This window comes from Prenolepis imparis, unplaced genomic scaffold (genome assembly GCF_030444845.1).
Source record: "Prenolepis imparis isolate NDT839.2.m4 unplaced genomic scaffold, iyPreImpa1.0 SCAF_9, whole genome shotgun sequence".
In the NCBI taxonomy this organism is placed as follows: Eukaryota; Metazoa; Arthropoda; class Insecta; order Hymenoptera; family Formicidae; genus Prenolepis; species Prenolepis imparis.
The window spans coordinates 15,134,670-15,153,590 of NW_028141167.1; the positions used below are offsets into that span (position 1 = coordinate 15,134,670).

General features: G+C 35.7%; 1 protein-coding gene across 7 annotated transcripts; it reads left to right on the forward strand.

Moving 5' to 3' along the window:
• The first annotated feature begins 202 nt into the window (after positions 1–202).
• Apkc (protein kinase C iota type) lies at positions 203–18,917 on the forward strand. 7 transcript variants are annotated; one of them, XM_083047246.1, is made up of 10 exons: positions 203–702; positions 1,084–1,158; positions 2,240–2,448; positions 12,519–12,569; positions 15,288–15,373; positions 15,910–16,180; positions 17,036–17,488; positions 17,751–18,223; positions 18,337–18,452; positions 18,776–18,917. In XM_083047246.1, exons 2-10 carry the CDS (start codon positions 1,103–1,105, stop codon positions 18,861–18,863), a joined length of 1,803 nt encoding a protein of 600 aa, XP_082903372.1. In that variant the 5' UTR covers positions 203–702; positions 1,084–1,102; the 3' UTR covers positions 18,864–18,917. The 7 variants fall into 7 exon arrangements, with proteins under 7 accessions (XP_082903372.1, XP_082903373.1, XP_082903371.1 ...); XM_083047247.1 differs by having other exon boundaries at positions 1,089–1,158; XM_083047245.1 differs by having other exon boundaries at positions 203–469.
• The last annotated feature ends 4 nt before the right edge of the window (positions 18,918–18,921 follow it).

An 18,921-nucleotide genomic window follows, 5' to 3' on the forward strand; every position in this document is an offset into this window, starting at 1 on the left:
GCAAATTAAGGTGAATTTTTTTCGAATGTTTAATTACTGTGTACGTCACTGGGAATTTTGTGGGTCTTTATGAATATCTTCTTCTTCTCATCTATATGGCTGGTTATAATTCTTTATGAATATGTATAAGGACCTGTGACAATTTACGATGCGGAAAAGTTACGTCATCTGGCACGAAGCTCGCGCACTAGAATCGATGACGGTATTGCACGGCGAGTCAGTTGCCAACAAACATGGCGCTTGCCAAATAACAACGCTTCGCGCTGCGTGTACCAAGTATTTAGTGCGTCGCGCTATTATTTAATGCGCATTATTATCATTCGGTGCATCATCGAACTCTTTTCTACAGTTTTGTATGAGTGGTCAAAGTTAAGGTGAAATTTCCCTCCAGGAAATCCCTCCGGAAATATCTCATCTAGTGCAGTTGCTGCGTGCAACTAGTGTGTGCATCGGTGACAGTTCTTCCGCGGTGAGTCAGAAATAAGCGTGCACGTACAGCCTAAAACGGGCGAGTCTCTAATCGGTAATAGAAGGAGAGAGAGAGAGAAAGAGGGAGAGAGAGAGAGAGAGAGAGAGAGAGATAGAGAGAGAGACAATTGTCACACGCGTTTAGCCCATTGGCGCATCCAAAGTAAAAAGCATTAACCGATCGTTAATTGACCAGCCAACTCGACAATCCTTCCTCTTCCGCGAAATCTATGTGTATGTACTCTATATACTCGCCTACTTTCCTTCAAAAGAGAGAGAGATAACTGTTATCTACAATATCTTAGATTTCTCCTTTCGACATTTTAGCTTGTACAATTGATTGAGCAATAAAACAGTTTATATGAGACTTATCGTGCTGTGTAGTTGAACGCATCTATTTGTTGAATTGTGTTAAAATTTTGTAACATTAAAGAGAATTGAGTATTTTATTATATTGAGTATTTTACAGTAATATTTATATTTTGTGTATGACAATTTTTCTATAATTTTTTATATAATTGATAAAATTGTATTGTAATTTTTAATTTATGCCATATTACACTAATTTACGCTGCTGTATGTATATATACTAAAATTATGTGGTTTCTTTTTCAGAATAGAAGTTGTTTCAAAAATGCCTACACAAACAACAGAGAGCGATGACATTCGAGTGAAAATTATATATAATGGGTGAGTGCATATTATAAAAACTATTTTGTAATTTACAGTTTCATGATATACATGAATCTTTTTCTTTCACACATTTGCCTTTAATGTAAAGAATAACATCTAATATTTTTCTGAAAATATATACATTTTAAATTACTTCTAAAAAAGTTTTAACATTTTTATTTTCAAATTTTATACTGTATATGCAGAACAAAAAGAGTCACATTAATTACATTTGACAATTAATACAATATAAGTGTTTTCTTGGAGATTTATTTAGAAATTTAATTGAAAAAGAAGATTATAGAAGAGTATATACGTATGTATAGACATATAAGAATCTATATTAACACATTTGTAATTGGCGATTTTTTTACTTTTCTAACATTGAAAAAACTGGATATAATAAACTTAAATCTATAACTGGTTCTGTCATTAAAATAAGAAAAAAGACTAAAAAAATTTATTTTAAAATATTATGTTTGTAACTACTTATTGTTTGAAATTGAAGGACCTGTTATAAATCAAAATAGAGGTCAAATTATGTCAAATTATATGCATACATAAAAAATGTTAAAATAAAAAAAAACTTAAAATTTATTATATAATATATATTTAAAAAAAAAATTAATTACACATTTTTACATAAAAATAGAATTTAATATTTTTTTGTATGATATATCAATAATAATTTTATTTTTTTTTACTTGAGACACTTAAAAAACAATTTATTTTAATTTTTTTCGTATTCCATGCCGCAAATACATAAACAAATTGTTCTTGATTTTCGGATTAAAACTTATTTTAATTAATTTGAACTTAATATAAAAAGACATACTACCACGTTAGCGGTTGTGAATGTGTTAATATAGGTTTTTATAAAAAATCTACCCTTTAAATTAAATTAAATTTCTAATAAATCTTCAAGAAAATGTATCTGTTTCCAATAATTATATCTTATATTGTATTAATTGTCAAATGTAATTAATATTTGACTCTTTTTGCTATAGATCTAGTACAAAATTTATAATACAAAGGATCATATTGAAGGAAAATGTTTTGAAACGGATGTATGATATGTGTGATAATTTTTTTGTATCAGAGAAATGCAAATCACCTACATTAGTCCTGGGATTTCCGTGGACACATTACGTGAGGAAATGCGAACGATATGCGGTTTCGGCACGGAGCAATTCACGATGAAATGGGTGGATGACGAGGGCGATCCATGCAGGATTGCTTCCCAACAGGAGTTGGATGAAGCACTAAGACTGTATGAACTCGAGAAGGACACGGAAATAACGATACACGGTCAGTATATTGCTTACAACAGAGTATTTTATCCATTTTAAATCGTCTCTCCTAAGAATATAATCATCTTGCATGCTGTTCTCTAACTTAAGCAATACTAAATTGTTTTAAAACTACACATTGCATCGATATTAGGCGCTTAATTAATAATTAAGAATGGCCTACTGTGAATTATGCACGCATAATAGTCAATTATTTATTAAACACGCGAAGAAATAATATCTAAGTACCTTGTTATTATGTGATCTGTTTAATATTCTACATCACTGAATAATTATTCAGATGAGGAAATCATCCATACATTGCGCGTAGATGGATATCCTAATTATGTATACACAATTAGCAATAATGTAATATATACGTGTGTGCTAACGTTTCTAAACTTGCCAAGTATCAATATGCGTCTTACAAGATATTATATACAGTACATATATGCCTCGCTGATATATTCGTCTTATCTGCATGGGTTATCGTCGATATGAGTGATAATAATCGTCGATTAACAGCGAAATTTATTGCATCGACCGATCTGACGATGTCATTCTCAAGGATGAAAATGCTTTCCGATCGCATTTATGTTCGTGAGGATTCTAGGTTCAGGGTGTTTGCGAAATACTTGAACAAACTTCTACGGTGTATTCTTCACGTCAAAATAAAGGAAAAAGTTTTTATATATCCATAGTAAAAAATGAGTGGTTGTAAAATTATATAAAAACTAAGTTTATGTTAACATTATTATTAAATAATCGTATATAAGTTTGTCCAAGTATTCTCGTAAACAGCTTGTATGTACAAGTCACGCGGCGCACATATGTTGTGTTTAGAAATTCATATACTCTCCAAGACTTCAGGGAGACTCGATAAGTAGTTGCTTCCACTCATACTTCAGTACTGACTCGATATCGGGTCTCATTTGTGCGCGATGGTAGAATACTTCTTGCAAGATGAAGACTTGCATTGTGATCGTACCATATATTTTCGCAGAAATCGCTTTTCGCTTTTTTTTGCGCGGGTTTAATAACAATCAAAGTTCTTTTTGGCAAACTTATATGGAGAAAAAAATTCTTTGAACTTTAAAGATTAATTTGTTTTAACAGAAAATATATAGATAGTATATCTCGAGTACGTGTTTCTCTATTTCTATATAAACAAGGTAAAATTAATTTGCAATTTAAGTGATATCGAGCGCAAACAACTTATATGGTTTCTCCAAGAAAACATCGAGGAACAACATATGATACAGTATCAGGCTGTTCCTCCGTGATGAGCTGAAATGTTCACGAAACGTTGGAATCAAACAAAAAGTCTACGCGGTTCAAACCCGAAAACTAATTCTAATATTCATGTACACCGCGAAAGCCTTAAATATCAAATTATCTCTATTTTTAAACAAAACATAATATTTGGCAAATAAGTAGTTATAAACGTTAATATTAAAGCAAATTTTCTAGTCTTCTTTCTTATTTTAATGACAGAACTGTGCGGTAACCAGCCGCAGTAGATTTACATTTATTGTATCCGGCTCTCAGATTTAGAAAAGTGAAAAGAATTACCGGCTGCACATGTATCAAGTATAACTTGACATCTCTATTTCGGAGTTTTTAAAGAAAGTAGCATCGTAAAAATAATTAAAAAAATTTTTTAAACGACTTGGGATGTTCGATATGCAGCAATGTCATTACGCCGAAAAATATGATTATGTTTTTGTTAAGAGATGTAAACAAATAAGCCATTTTACCATCTTACATGCTTAATGATTCCGGCCTACCACTTGCCACATGCTCATTCGCTCAGATATTTTAATTAATAACGCAATAATTATTGCGAATTTAGCAAAATGGTATGAAACTTTTTTGTTCATCTCGATCCGTTCTACCTCCTCACAAACGTTGTAAAATGATCGGACATTCTCGCGTGACAAAAGTGTCTCGGTTTTCTCGATGCGTATAGTCACACGTATCAGTCTTCATAAATCTACGACATCACATCAGTCGCAGCAGCAGGAGCGGAGACCACATGTCGTCATAGAAGGACAAGGAAGAATCGACAGAATGGATGGCAAAAGCGAAAGAGCAGCAAGTGCAAAATTGATGACTCAAAGAAAGACGAACGGTCAAATAAAAAAAATGATCAAATAAAAACAATAGGAAAATAAAGTAGGATAGATGTGCGTGGAATAATCCTCTTCAAAAGGACTTCTCTACAAAAATAGAAACACGCAAAGAGCAGAAGACTTTTCTTTGAGGAAAAGAAATAGAGTTAATGAAAAACGTTGTACAGGATGTCCCACGGGAAGTTGTTCAAACTAAACGCGTTCTTTCCCCCCTTTACGACCCACAATTAGATAAATTTTCTATTGTTCATAGTCTTAGACTTACCTTGGACTTCGCAGTTTTATTTGAATCTTTTTTGAAGCAAAAACATGCGTTGAAAAATAGAGCGATGGAAGAAAAGATTTATCTTATTGAAGGTTTCTTTTCTAGAGAAAAAAGTATACGTTAATATACCGGGTGTCCCATTTTAAAGGACCCACTCAAATATCTCAGAAACACTGCGTTAAATCAAAAAATGTTTCCTACAAAAGTTGTAGGGTTTCGAGGGGGACATAACATAGTAATATTCATATGACCTTGGGCGGCGTCTCCAAGGTCAAGTAAAGGTGAGAATAAATTTTTTAAATGGAAACCCATATTTTTTATTATAGCATCTTTTTCTACTAATAAATTGGAACAACTTTTATCTGAAGCATTTTTTTATTTTCCTAATATTTTTTCTTCTCTTCAAAATTCATTCTCACCTTCACTTGACCTTGGAGACGCCGCCCAAGATCCATATGAATATTACTATGTTATGTCCCCCTCGAAAACCCTACAACTTTTGTAGGAAACATTTTTCGATTTAACGCAGTGTTTCTGACAATGAGATATTTGAGTGGGTCCTTTAAAATGGGACACCTGGTATGTATAGTATAGAGCATTTCGTACCAGTATGGAACGCATAGAGTTACAAGCGAAAACATTATGAAAAGATTAGAAAAATTTATTCGTTTATTTTTATATTCGTGTACAGTGCTCCGTTTTTTTTAAATAGATTAAAAATAGAACGACTTTAATCTATTTTTAATCTATTAAAATAACTTCACATGTATTTTTTGCAGTCATCGACAATTTTATGCAACTAGTTTACTATTCAGGAACATTTTTTTGCATGAAGTGATTAATGGTATAACAAATAATAGTTTACACAAAATTTTATAGTTTTCATAAAAAAATTGATTTTTGTTCAAATAGCAATGTTGAACACTTTAAAAATATGTATTATTGAATGTCTGATCTCTACTACTTTTTAAAATCAAATAAAACAAAGTAAAAATTTTAAATTACACAGAACAGTATACTATAAAAAAAAAAAAAAAAAAAAAAAAAACTGCCAAACTTCTATGAAAATTGAATAAAATTTTATTTTTCTCTGTACCCATATGCATGACAGAATAAGAACTAATTAGTACTTCAACAACTTCCCATGGGACATCCGGTATAATACAATATAGGATAGCAAAGAAGCGAAGCTTTATTTGAAAGTGGCGACAAAAGAAAAATCGCCGAATGATCAGCGAGCAAACAGCAAAAGTATAAAGAAGGAGAGAGAGAGAGAGAAGGAAGATCCGCAGAATCTGTGGGTAAATATAGGTGGGTGTAGAACCGGCGGCGTGAGCGAAGGGAAGGGGGAGGAGGGATATATGTATCACCTCCATCTAGACTTGATCCGCGTTTGCGCGATTCGGTTGGTAGCGTGCGCCGTGCGCCGGGCGGCGGTGGCGGGCGGTTAACGCATCTCGCCGCGGCGGTAGTCGATATCCTTGCACAGACCGATCAGCAAGGGCGACAGCAGGGGCCTTCCCCGAACGCGAACCTGGCCGCGAGATCGCGAGATCGGATCGTCAGAAGAGAAGCGTCGAGCGGAGAGAGGTGTAAGTCGAGCCGAAGTTACAAGGAGCCCCTCTTACAACCGCAAAAGGGTTGCGTCATCGACTACGTTTCGACTACTTAGTGGTGGTTTCGTCGGTAGCAGTCGCCGGCGCGCTACATCGCGAATAGAGAGGTCGCAAAAGAGGCGGTAAACTAGCATCGATCGAGGCTGGTGATTCGTCGCATGCTCTTCCCGGCGGCTCCTGTGTAAGAGGTCGAAGGGAGGCGAGGAAGGCGAGGCAGGAAAGGAAGTAGAATACGGAGGAGGAGATAAATAGAGCTCGCGCTCGGGACAACAAAAGGCGATCGCGATCGCGATTGGAGCGCGCAGACACAGAATAATAATACATCGCGACGATTGAGCAAGGCGAGACAAGCACGGCTAGGCTCGTTACGGAATGGCGTGGGGTTATTGGAGCGCAACTTCCGTCAGCGATCGGGGTCGATCACCTCGTCGCGAGAAGGACAAACAGCATCAGAGTCTGCATCAGCCCTCGCAGCAACAGCAGATGCATCAATCGGAGCTATCCGCGCAAAGCACCTATAGCACTGTGCAGCAGGAGCGAGAACTCGGTCCCGGGGGTGTTGCCGGAGTCGCGACCGAGGAACCACCCTGCAGTATGATGATTCAGGGTGGTTCTTTTTATTCGTACTCGGCGGCGACGGCGGCTGCAGCTGCTGCTGCTGCTAGTCGTCGTATCTCCATTGCCGAGGGTGGCGGTGGTGGTCCATCTTCTTCTTCCGTTACCTCTACCGGCATCCAAGTATTACCGCGCGAGCACGTGAAACCCAGCGTGTATCCACCATCGCCGGGTAGCGGCGACTCGGCTGAGTACGAGCAGCCAATCATCGGTCACCTTCGCGCTGCTGACATTTCGCCGCCTCCTCGCATCAGCAGTCCGCTGCACCACCATCATCACCACCATCATCATCACGATGACATTTTCGCACAGCCCAGCACTTCGTCCAGGGCAGGGTCAAAGTTGCTCCCGTGTCCGCCGGACACGGCCGAGGGTATGGACGAACTGTCCGAGGCAGAATTCGAGGAAGTGATGGCCAACGCTGAATTAATTTACGGTCGCAACGTCGGACCCACCGTGACGTGTCGCGTGCACGGACCATGCAATCAGCAGCAGCAGCTGCCACCGCTGTTGCCGGAGTCCGCGCCCTCGTTGACGTCGCTCGACGTTGAGTCTATGGGTCCGCCACAGTTCCAGTTCAACGAGATCACCTGGGGTAGGTGTAGTAGTCGAGCGAGAAAGTACGCCGGGAAAGAGTGCGCTCCTTGTAGTTTCCCCCTTCGTTCAATCATCATCTTCGAGAGGGATCCGATAGATCCACATTGCTAATTAGTCAGTTGAACATTAGGATTTTCTGATTGGTCAATCGTGCTGGTTACCCTAGGCACCGGTCGATGTATGTGAATGTCTGATAACGGGACCCTCCCGTCATTTTCATATTTTTTATTAAAGTTTGATGTCTGAGTTAGATTAATAATTAAATCTTCTTGATTGTCTGCCCTGTTAGACAAATGTTTTTGTGTTTTACGATCGCGTTTCTGGCCTACATTTTGTTAGATTGGGCATGGCGGCTAGAAAAACTCGTGTCTTTTTGTTTCGGTGATGCTATATCACATACTATGTCTATACAATACTACGCGCCTCCTTTTGGCCAGCTTTAGTGGTCTTGTTGACAGAAATCGTCGTAGTCCCCAACGTTTAGCGCATTGCAGTAATATAAAACTAAGTCGGTCACACATGAATTAATTATGGTGATTTTGTTCTCATTGAAACATAGAAGTGAGGTTACATCGATGATTATGGTCGAGTGTTCTCGATTTAATGTATCTTTTTTTTGCTTCATCATCATCATCATATGAATGATGAAACTTTTTTTATACATGTCAAATTTTATTTCACTTAATTTTACTGCGCTTATTGCGAATCGATTACGTTTTTCATTTTTTATATTAATTTTGTAAAATAATTACGATCATCTTTTTTTATTGCTCATGTATGACAGATATAATAATCGACTCTTGTATTATAAAATTGTTATTGTTTTAGACTAATCTTTTAATATGTAATATGTTAAGCGATCATTATCGCTGTGTTCTAATGATAAAGTTTATCTCTTTGTTTTCTCACAACAATATTATCGAAAGTGACAAAAAATTTGTTTTGATAGTAGTTATTTTGTTTAGTATGTATTAATTAACACGAATCAAAACTATGCCGTATATCAATGATCCAATTACGGTGAATAGTTCAAAGTTTTAAATACTTGATCTTGATTGTACCTTCTTCGCATACATGCGCGCCGATGCACTTATGCACTTGCGCTATTATAGATCGTGCTTCTATAGGGTTCCCGCGTTTCGTGCATCCCGCATACAGCTCGTTGCACGTATCCCCCATGTTAGGGGGAGGAGAATAAGCCTATGTATATCGTCTTTATCGTACATGTCATCGATCCCTCTTCGCGATAATTAGTCTATGAATATTTCAAGAAACGCGCGTTTGAAACTCCCTCGTTCGCGTATACCATCTTGTCCTGCATCATCGATACGTGTGTGCCCCTGCAGCCTTTCTCGTAACTAATGATTCGATTACGTGTACCTTACCAATGAAGGAGCAGCGATGACCTCGTTAGCAAACCTGTCGCGATCGTATGATATATACATGTATTTCTAGCAGCCGCGCTTTGCTTTATATTTACACCGATAGAGAGAAGAGGTAAACAAATATCAGTACGATAAATTATATGCTGATCCTAACTTTTTTGTTGATAGAGTTTTGCTGTCAAGTTTTTTTTTTATATTAATAGATCCTCGCGTGTACGTTTTTATAATAATCTTGAACATTTTAATTTTTAGTAACATCTCAGTTTTTAGTAAATTATTTTTTATACAATTTAATTTATATATAAATAATTATTAATGATAATTATAAATTTATTTTAAGTAAAATTCTTGATTAATAAATTGATTCTGCTCTTTTCTAATCTAACAATAAATAGTTATTTATAAATTTATTCAGTTTATATCTTAACTACATAGTAAAAATCTTGATTCAAAATTATATTTAGATTCTTAGTTATTTTAAATAAGCCTATTAATTGAACTTGTGTTGTTAGTGTTCTATATAAATAATGTTCATCAACCTACATTGATCGAGCATTGAGAGTAGGGTTCTAAAAAACAGGAAAAATATATTTTGTGAAAAAAAACACGAAAAAACATCGTTTTTTCCGGAGGGGGAAAAAAAAGGAAAAATATCATTTTTGGCCGTAATAACAATTGTGTAATGCTGCATACGTACTTTCAAAGTTTGTGACAAGCATTGTTTCTTTTGTTTATTTTATCAAGTAATATTTTATTATTTTTTTACTATAAAAATAAATGATTGAAGTCAACTTCTAACAATAAGTCTGTTCTGTTTTATTACACGCATGTTACTTAATTTTCACCTTTAATCATTCTCAAGATAATGATAGCTTCGACAATAGTCTGTCAAATTTAACTGCAAAGATGAAATTTTGCTAATTGTAAGACATAATCCATTAAACTAAAAATCTACAGAAAAAATATTTTTCCTAATTTTTCCGGAAAAATTGGCAAGAAAAAATCGAGCAAAACCATTTTTTTCAAATTTTTCATATTTTTTTTCTAAGTTTTAGAACCTTAATTGAGAGCTGAAAATCTATATTTGATATTCAATAAAAAATTGGCAATTTTTTTCTGATCTAAATTATGCCTTACATAAAAACCTTTTATTGTTCTCTCTCTCTCTCTCTCTCTCTCTCTCTCTCTCTCTCTCTCTCTCTCTCTCTCTCTCTCTCTCTCTCCCCCCCCCCCTCTCTCTCCCCCCCCCTCCCTTTTTCATTGTAATGTTTTAATCGTCACGTTAGCTATTCGAGCCTTCTCTTGAATTTCTTCGCGGATTACGATGCATCAACCTGTTTGATTTATTGTTAGTTATTCAAGTCTAAATGGCCGCTTTAAATCTACTAATCTGTAATTATATTAATTATATTAATTATTCGCAATTTTTAATTTTATTTTTATTCCAATTTTCCAACTTTCCGCTAATTTTCATGTCTTCCATGGATTTTAAAATTTCATAAAGCATTCACCGGCGACACACGATGTAATATGTTTAATTGGATTTATCTCCATTATATTATACAAACTCCGATCCAAGATTATTTTAACTCGTATCCTCGTGCGCCCCTGCCAATCAGAACTTATACATTTATAATCACTCGTCGAAAAAAAGATTGACATGACATTGCGAGTTTAAAAACTAGATTAAAAATACATCACACGAGAATGTCAGAAACAATTTTTTTTTGGCGAACGTTTATCCACATTGACTTTACAATTTTATCGACACGCATGAAATCGCGACGAAATTTAATCACGAGCGCGTTGCACATCAAGGTGGCCATCTATCGCGCGTCTATTTCATCATCAGCGTCTTGTTGTCTCTCTTTCTCTCTCCTTTTTTCTTTTTCTCACACGGTGACGGCGATAAGTGATAACGCGACGCTCGATGGCTCGAATAGAATTCAGTGTTACTTGTTATCTGACTGTAACCGGAGTGAGGACACTAGTACATACGCTATGCTGGATAATGAACAGCGGACCTCGATTGGGTTCCGGTACGTGAATTGCTTTCCATGTAAGTTCGCGAGCCTTATTACTCTTTGTTGATCTATTTTGTAATTTTTCTTGTTAGGATAAGCGTGAGAGAGAGAGAGGGGGGAAGGAGGGAGAAAGAGAGAAAGATAAAGAGCAATCGATCGCCATCAATCGTGTCTCTCTGACAGATCAAATACGCAATATTAAATCATTAACGCTTATGATATTAAAAATGCTATCTCATAGCATCTTCAGATAAAATCTGGATGTACATTATGAAGATTTTGATATTAATTTTGGTAGTATATATATTTATTAATACAGCTTACATTAAAATTCTACATACAATATTTTCACATATCCTGTATGATAATTACTGTCATTATATATTGCTAAAACTATGATGATGAGATAAGAAATGAGAAAAAAGTACGGGGTGGACTATTTTAATCTCTTACTTTAAATCTTTTACTTTATCTTTTTTTCCTACGGCTTTTATAAAACAAAAGTTTCGCATAAGAGTTGTTTGACTTCAAGGGAGATACAAGATAATATCAATTTGTTTACAGATGGCGCCACTTTCGAGTAATTCTCTAATCATCGCTTTTTTAAATATAGATAGATAGAAACCGATTTTTTTTTTCTAACAAAAGTTGGATTGTCTCGTCGAGACCATATGTATAAGTTAAGGATTTTTAAAAATTTTTTTATGAGTTAAACAATTTTGGAATTTTGGAATATTAATGTTCCTCAAACATGTAAAGAGGTATTTTCTGCTCAAATTAAATTTTATTTTGTGTTTTTCGATAATGGTATTTAATGATTAATTGCATAATTAATAAGTGTTAAATCACTTTAATGAGATCAAAATGGATTACCTACCGAGAGATAGTAGATATGATGAAAGTGATGGGGTTGTGTGAAAATAATTTCAAAGCTGCTGAGGGAATATGTTCGTGCATCTAGGAACTTTTAGACCTCACTGTGTCGTCTGTTTTATAAGTATTTTTTGACATCAAAACATTAATTCCAAAATTCCAAAATTGCATGGAAAAAGTAAATCCTTAAGTAATATATAGTTGAAGTTGTCTCGATGAGACTTAAAACTTTTATATTAAAAAAAAAGAAAGTTTCTATTTAAAAAAAGTAAGTAATGATTAGTAAATTTCTCGAAAGTGGCGCCATCAGTGAATAAATTGACATCTTGTGTTTCTCTTAAAGTCAAACAACTTTTGTACATTTTTTGTAAAAGTCGTAAAAAAAAAAAGATATTTAGGATGGAACATATTAAAATGGTCTATTCCGAATAAAAAAATTATCATCTAATAAGATCGTAGAAATTTTAGATTTATCTTTGCAGAAACGTCCAAAATTTTATTTGAACGAAAGCTGGAGATGAAGGAAGGATCCGTCATGTTTTGTCAACGAGGCGAGCGTAAATTTTTCTTCTTCTGTTACAGTTTTTCCGAACGTGCCACGTGCTCCTGGAATGCCGTGTCAGGGAGAAGACAGTAAGTGTATTTATATACTGTTTAATTTAAAAAATATCGCGGCCGTAGCAGATTCCTGCATACATATATACATTGTATTAGTCAAGTGCAAGTACTAGCCAGCGAGTTCTAATTAACTGGCCAGTAGAAAGAGACGATTAGCACGCGATAATAAACAGACACGAAGCTTAACTCTGTTACGTGTGGAAATCCATGCAGGAATACATTCATTTTTCGCGTTCTCACACCCCGCTCTTTACCAAGCTTTCCCTTCGATATGCGTTTTTTAATCACACACCAATCATCACGACATTAATGCGTTATCCACCTCACATGTTAAACGTCGAAATTAAAGCTTAATTGAAGCTCTTTCACTACAGTTATAGCGAAGTTGCACGTTACAGTAAATTATAACACACGCGTCGGAAAACTCACGAGTTATTTTTTTTTATACTGTACACGAGTCTAAGGGATGAAACCAACTTTTCATATGTAGAAAGGCTTTTTATTTTTTCCGAAAAGTATTCGAGATATCAAAAAATGTTCTATATAAAAGTTTCATGATAAGAACATCTTTATTTAACCACATTAATAAAATTTTGAAAAAATAATTTAAAAAACTATTTTTTTTAATTGGCGAAAAAATTTTTCAGAATTTTGCCGCAACTAAAAATTTTTAAATTCATCTATTTATGTTCCATCTATGTGTATAAAGTTTCAGCAAAATCAGAATTTTTGGGTTTGCAAGGTTTCCTTATCAGTAGCAGAGTGGGTTGCCTACTGAAAGGGGGGAGTCTCAATCAGTAAGGTTCCTATTTTTTTCTGCTCGAGAAAGGCTTACATAGGTTTAGGAAATGTGTCGAAAATTATATAGCTGTCAATTAAGATTCACTGTCGCCAGATACATTTTCGTTGGAAGTAAGGACACATAAGATTGGATTATAATTTATTTATCAATGAAGGATAAAAGAAGAAAGTTTTGTTAATATAATTTTTCGCTTATTAATTTGATAATCTGTTGTAACGAGAGATCAAAGGATCTTAAAATATGCTCGTTCTTTAAGAACCTTAAAACGTGCTCGGTATACAATCGTTCGATGGTCGTCAAATTGACGTTCGAGTGTCTTTCTCTCTCTCTCCGAAACGATGGCATGCAGGTCCTCCCAAGGGACCAAGGGGATCTATTGAATGAAGGTTTTCCTCTCTCACGTAAAAAAAGTCTATACCGTAACTTTTAACGCATGCATTATAATTATAACACTTTTTTATATAGGTTTACGTGTTAATTTAAATATAATTAGTTACAATTGTAACTTTAATAAAGTAGTTATAATGCATGCGTGTTTAAAGCACTGATCTCTATATAAAAAAGAACAGTGTATACTATGGAAAAAATGAACAAAAGTGTGTTACGCTTTGAAGGCCCGGCAGCCATCTTTGATATAGTAAAATATGCACTTTTGAGTGGGTGAAATTAGCACCTCGACATAGAACTTCGGGGTGCTATTTAGTAGTTTAAAAAAGTTACAGAATATATACAATATAAGCTTGATGAGCTATGAAAATGTTGCGTAAGAATAACTAGAAAAAATTTTTATTTATTCGAGCTTTTCTCAGATCACTGATATCGATATATTCGATGATTGTCGCGCTCGCGGATATATAAATATGAATTGAATCTGATCAATTTTCTCCGAAGCATGTGGTATATATGTAGACAAAAAAAGTAAAACAACTTTTATCGTTATTTCGACGTGCATTTTCACTGTGCGAATTATGGGAAACCTATTCCATTGTTATTATTGCCATTGATTTTTGTTTGTTTTCGTTCGCGTTGATATACTTCGTTGTCATTGATGCCATATCATTCGATTACGCAATCGGTCGCGACTAGATTGAGAGAGGGAGAAAGAGAGAGAGAGAGACAGACAGGGAGACATAGAGACAAAGAGAGAGAGAGAGAGAGTGGGAGGTGAAATTAAATGGCAAAAGACATTACAGTATTCGATGACGAACTTTATACTTCAAATATATTCGTGAAACACATGAATTAATATCGAATATTACACATGGGCAAATTTAATACATATAATTAAATGATGTTAAGGGTCCTGGGTCCTCGCCGCGGCCATGTTAGATTGTGACGTCAGAGATGAGAAAGCACACGCTGAAAATTCTTAGATGCCATTTTTAAATGAAAAGATATTTTGATGAAACATTATTTCAGATTTAGTACATTTATAAAATACCTCGAAAACTATTCTTTTCCCTTGACAATCAATCAACAACCGTAAAATGATCGTGATATCAGACTTTGTCATGCGGAATGATTGCGTATGTGCAAAGACAGACTGGGCCTCCATATTACAGTCATTTTACAATTGTTGATTGATTATAAAGGGAAAAGGATAGTTTTCGAGGTATTTTAAGAGTGCGTTAAAGCCATCTGAAGTGCTGTTTCATCGAAATATCTTTTTATTTCGAAATGGCATCTAAATATTTTTAGCGTGTGTTTTCTCGCCTCTGACATCACAATTCCAACATAGTCGATGAGGAGCCAAGAACTTTAAGAGACAATTATATTTATATTAAAGTCTGCATCTATAATGATATTTCTTCATTGTTGCTGGGTATGGATGATGGGGATCATGGGAGTCTATCATGACGAGACTTGATAGATGATCAACTGGCGCTTTCCATCATTTATGACATTTATGTTATTTTATTTTTTTTTTGAAGGAAGCATCTACAGACGTGGCGCTCGTAGGTGGAGGAAGCTGTATCGGGTGAACGGCCATATTTTTCAGGCGAAACGATTTAATCGGGTAAGCATCATACCATTTAATTATCATTGCCTTTACTCACCACCTCCTTTCCCCATTCTCCCCCTCCTGTCGTGTTCCTCTGCAATACGAGGATAGATCTGCAGATCTGCCGCAAGTGCGACATCACGACAAAAACGAGTTTGTTCTGTTGTATAGAGTCCTTTTCATGGAGCACTTCCAACTCTAAAACTTGCTGGCTAGTGTGACTTCGTCGTCGACAGAGAGAGCAGATTTCTCTTTCTCTTTTTCTCTTTATATCTGTATCACTGAAAGCGCAAAATTGCACACGTAACCGAGTTTTTGCGTATGAATCTTCCCTATTTTGCGCGAATTCCTCCTGTTTTCTTTAGCTTCTCTCCTCTTCCTTCACTATTCTTTACAGTTCTTTACTTTGCCCGCATTTTTGAAAGAGTATTTGCTGTATGTCCAAGAACCTGATATTTAAATTTAATTATTTTTTTACGAAAATAGTCTTTAACACAGAAGATCCAGGAAGATATAATATCATAAATTCTTGATATTCTTGCTTTTTGCAGAGGGCGTTTTGCGCGTATTGCCAGGATCGAATCTGGGGCCTCGGACGGCAGGGATTCAAGTGCATTCAATGCAAACTGCTCGTGCACAAGAAGTGCCACAAAGTGGTGCGCAAGCCGTGCCTGAGTCAGCAGCAGCAGCTGCAGAGCGCGGAGTCGCAAACGATCGAGAGGAATGGCGATCAACAGCTTGATCCGTATCCATGCGATCCGGCGTCTCATCTCGAAGATGAGATCTCGGAATCGCCGATCATCGAGGAGCATTCGCGCGATCGTAAGATAATTCAATAAAAAGTTTACACATGTTTATTTATACAGGGTGTTTACGAAATACTTAGGCAAACTTTTAGGGTGTATTCTTCACGTCAAAATAAAGAAAAAAGTTTATATATACTTATAGTAAAAAATGAGTTTTTGCGAAGTTGTAATAAAACAAAGTTTATATTAACCATTATTATTAAAATATCATAAGTAAGCACTTAGTGCTTACTTAGGTATCATTATATATTTTTAACTATAGTTATATATAAACTTTTTTTTTCTTTATTTTGACATGAGAAATACGCCCTAGAAGTTTATCCAAGTATTTTGTAAATATCCTGCATAAAGTTAATTTTTGTATCATATTTTTATAATTGTATGTAAAAAGAGATAAGTATTTTTTAAGTTCCAATTTTGTTGAGAACACATTTTTTTAAATTAGATGTACATACGTTGTTAAACCAACAATTCGTTGCTGTGATAAGGAAGGAACCATATTTATGGCGCCATCAATCAGTTGGTGGCGGACTTATCGACTAGATCGCCGAAATAAACTACGATGAATCGATAAAAAACAATAATTTATCACAAAGAACATAAAGAAATTTTGAAGAATTTAATTTCGGAATTATATTTTAAATATTTTAAAAATAAAATATCGAATTAATAATATTCATTAATAATTGATACGATATTGAGTCGATCAGTGTCGATGAGTCCGCTACTAGTTCTATCTTCATATTAATATTGCTTTATGTATGTTAGATAATAGATTGCCCCTAATAGATCTTTATTTAAAAGCGCACTATTTGATCATTGATTCAAAGACCTTTTTTCATTTATCAATTCCTTTTTTTTATATGTGAAGAAATCGGAAGTGAGGAAGGGGAAGAATTGCCGCTGGACACATTAAACGAGGGCGATACTTCGAACGATATGCAACGGCAGTATTCGTTGAACGACTTCGAGTTGATCAGAGTGATCGGTCGTGGTTCTTACGCCAAGGTCTTGATGGTGGAGCTGAAACGTACTAAGAGGATCTATGCCATGAAGGTTATCAAGAAGTCTCTGGTGACGGATGATGAGGACATCGATTGGGTACAAACGGAAAAACACGTCTTCGAGACAGCCTCGAATCATCCCTTCCTGGTAGGCCTGCATTCTTGCTTCCAAACGCCTTCGCGCCTCTTCTTCGTCATCGAATTCGTACGTGGTGGCGATCTCATGTTCCACATGCAGAGGCAGCGTCGTCTTCCTGAGGACCACGCGCGATTTTATGTAGCCGAAATCAGTTTGGCATTAAACTTTCTACACGAAAAGGGTAAAGAATTGCTTTTTCCCTCTTTCTCTCATTTCTCCATATCTCTTCTTTCTCTGTTTCTTTCTCTTGTTTTGTTCTTCGTTTCTTTTTATTTTCCTCCCTCTTTCTTTATTTTCCTCTTCTTTTCTCTTCTTCCTTTCTCTCTTTCCTCTTTTTATTCTCTCTCCTCTTTTTTTCTTCCTTTACTTCTTTATTCTAATACGTTAATAGTTTGTTCAAGACTGAATGCGTTCGATTTAAATTAATAATTATTTGCTTTCAGGAATTATATACAGGGATTTGAAACTGGATAATGTATTGCTTGATCACGAAGGACACGTTAAGCTTACGGATTACGGAATGTGCAAGGAAGGTATCCGGGAGGGTGACAATACTGGCACTTTCTGCGGCACTCCCAATTATATTGCTCCTGAAATTCTCCGTGGCGAGGAATACAGTTTCTCGGTAGACTGGTGGGCATTAGGGGTTCTTCTTTACGAGATGTTGGCGGGTCGCAGTCCCTTCGATCTTACTGGTGCGTCCGAGGAGCCGGACAAGAACACTGAAGATTTTTTATTTCAAGTTATTCTGGAGAAGACTATACGTATACCGCGATCGTTGTCCGTTAAGGCGGCGTCCGTTCTTAGAGGATTTCTTTGTAAAGATCCCGCGGAGAGGTTAGGCTGCGGAAAGAGACCCTCCGGTTTTCTCGACATCGTCGCCCATCCTTTCTTCAAAGCGATCGATTGGGAAATGGTGAATATCCTATACCTACGAGTACAAACGTAAACTTGTTCACTTTTTGCGAGGTATTTTGCAAAGTGTATAATTTTTCGCATGTTACCAAACTGCATGTTGTAACTTTGCAGTTGGAACAAAAACAAGTTACACCACCTTACAAGCCACGCTTGGATTCCGATCGTGATCTAGCAAACTTTCCGCCCGAATTTACGGACGAAGAAGTCCGTTTGACTCCGGATGATCCGTAAGTTTAACTTATTAATCCATTAGTTTAACTTATACAAAATATTTTTATGCTATTTAAAGAAGTAATGATGACTTCGAAATCTTAAAAAATGTTTTCACCTGGAATAACACTGCTGATAAGACATCCCCGTCGAAAATCTACAACTTTTGTATGAAACATTTTTCGATGGAAGCCTGGGTTTTTGGGAAATCTCAATGCAAATGTTAAAATGAAATACTCTGTATATTTTGTTTTTTTAAAAATATTTTTATTAATACACACATGTAAAAGATTACATTTTCGTAAATATTTATAAGATTCATGCATTACTTTTATTGTAGAAAGCTAATTGAGAAGATCGATCAGAGCGAATTCGACGGCTTCGAGTATGTAAATCCTCTACTAATGTCACTGGAGGACTGTGTGTGACAAGAAGAGCCGCTTTACATTGTACAGCATCACAATCAAGACTTACTACAGCAACAGC

Coding starts and splice junctions, on each gene's coding strand:
- Apkc (XM_083047243.1), top strand. CDS start 6,815: ATGGCGTGGGGTTATTGGAGCGCAACTTCCGTCAGCGATCGGGGTCGA. Junction 7,653..12,518: donor GTTCAACGAGATCACCTGGG/GTAGGTGTAGTA, acceptor CTTCTGTTACAG/TTTTTCCGAACGTGCCACGT. Junction 15,374..15,909: donor AGGCGAAACGATTTAATCGG/GTAAGCATCATA, acceptor TGCTTTTTGCAG/AGGGCGTTTTGCGCGTATTG.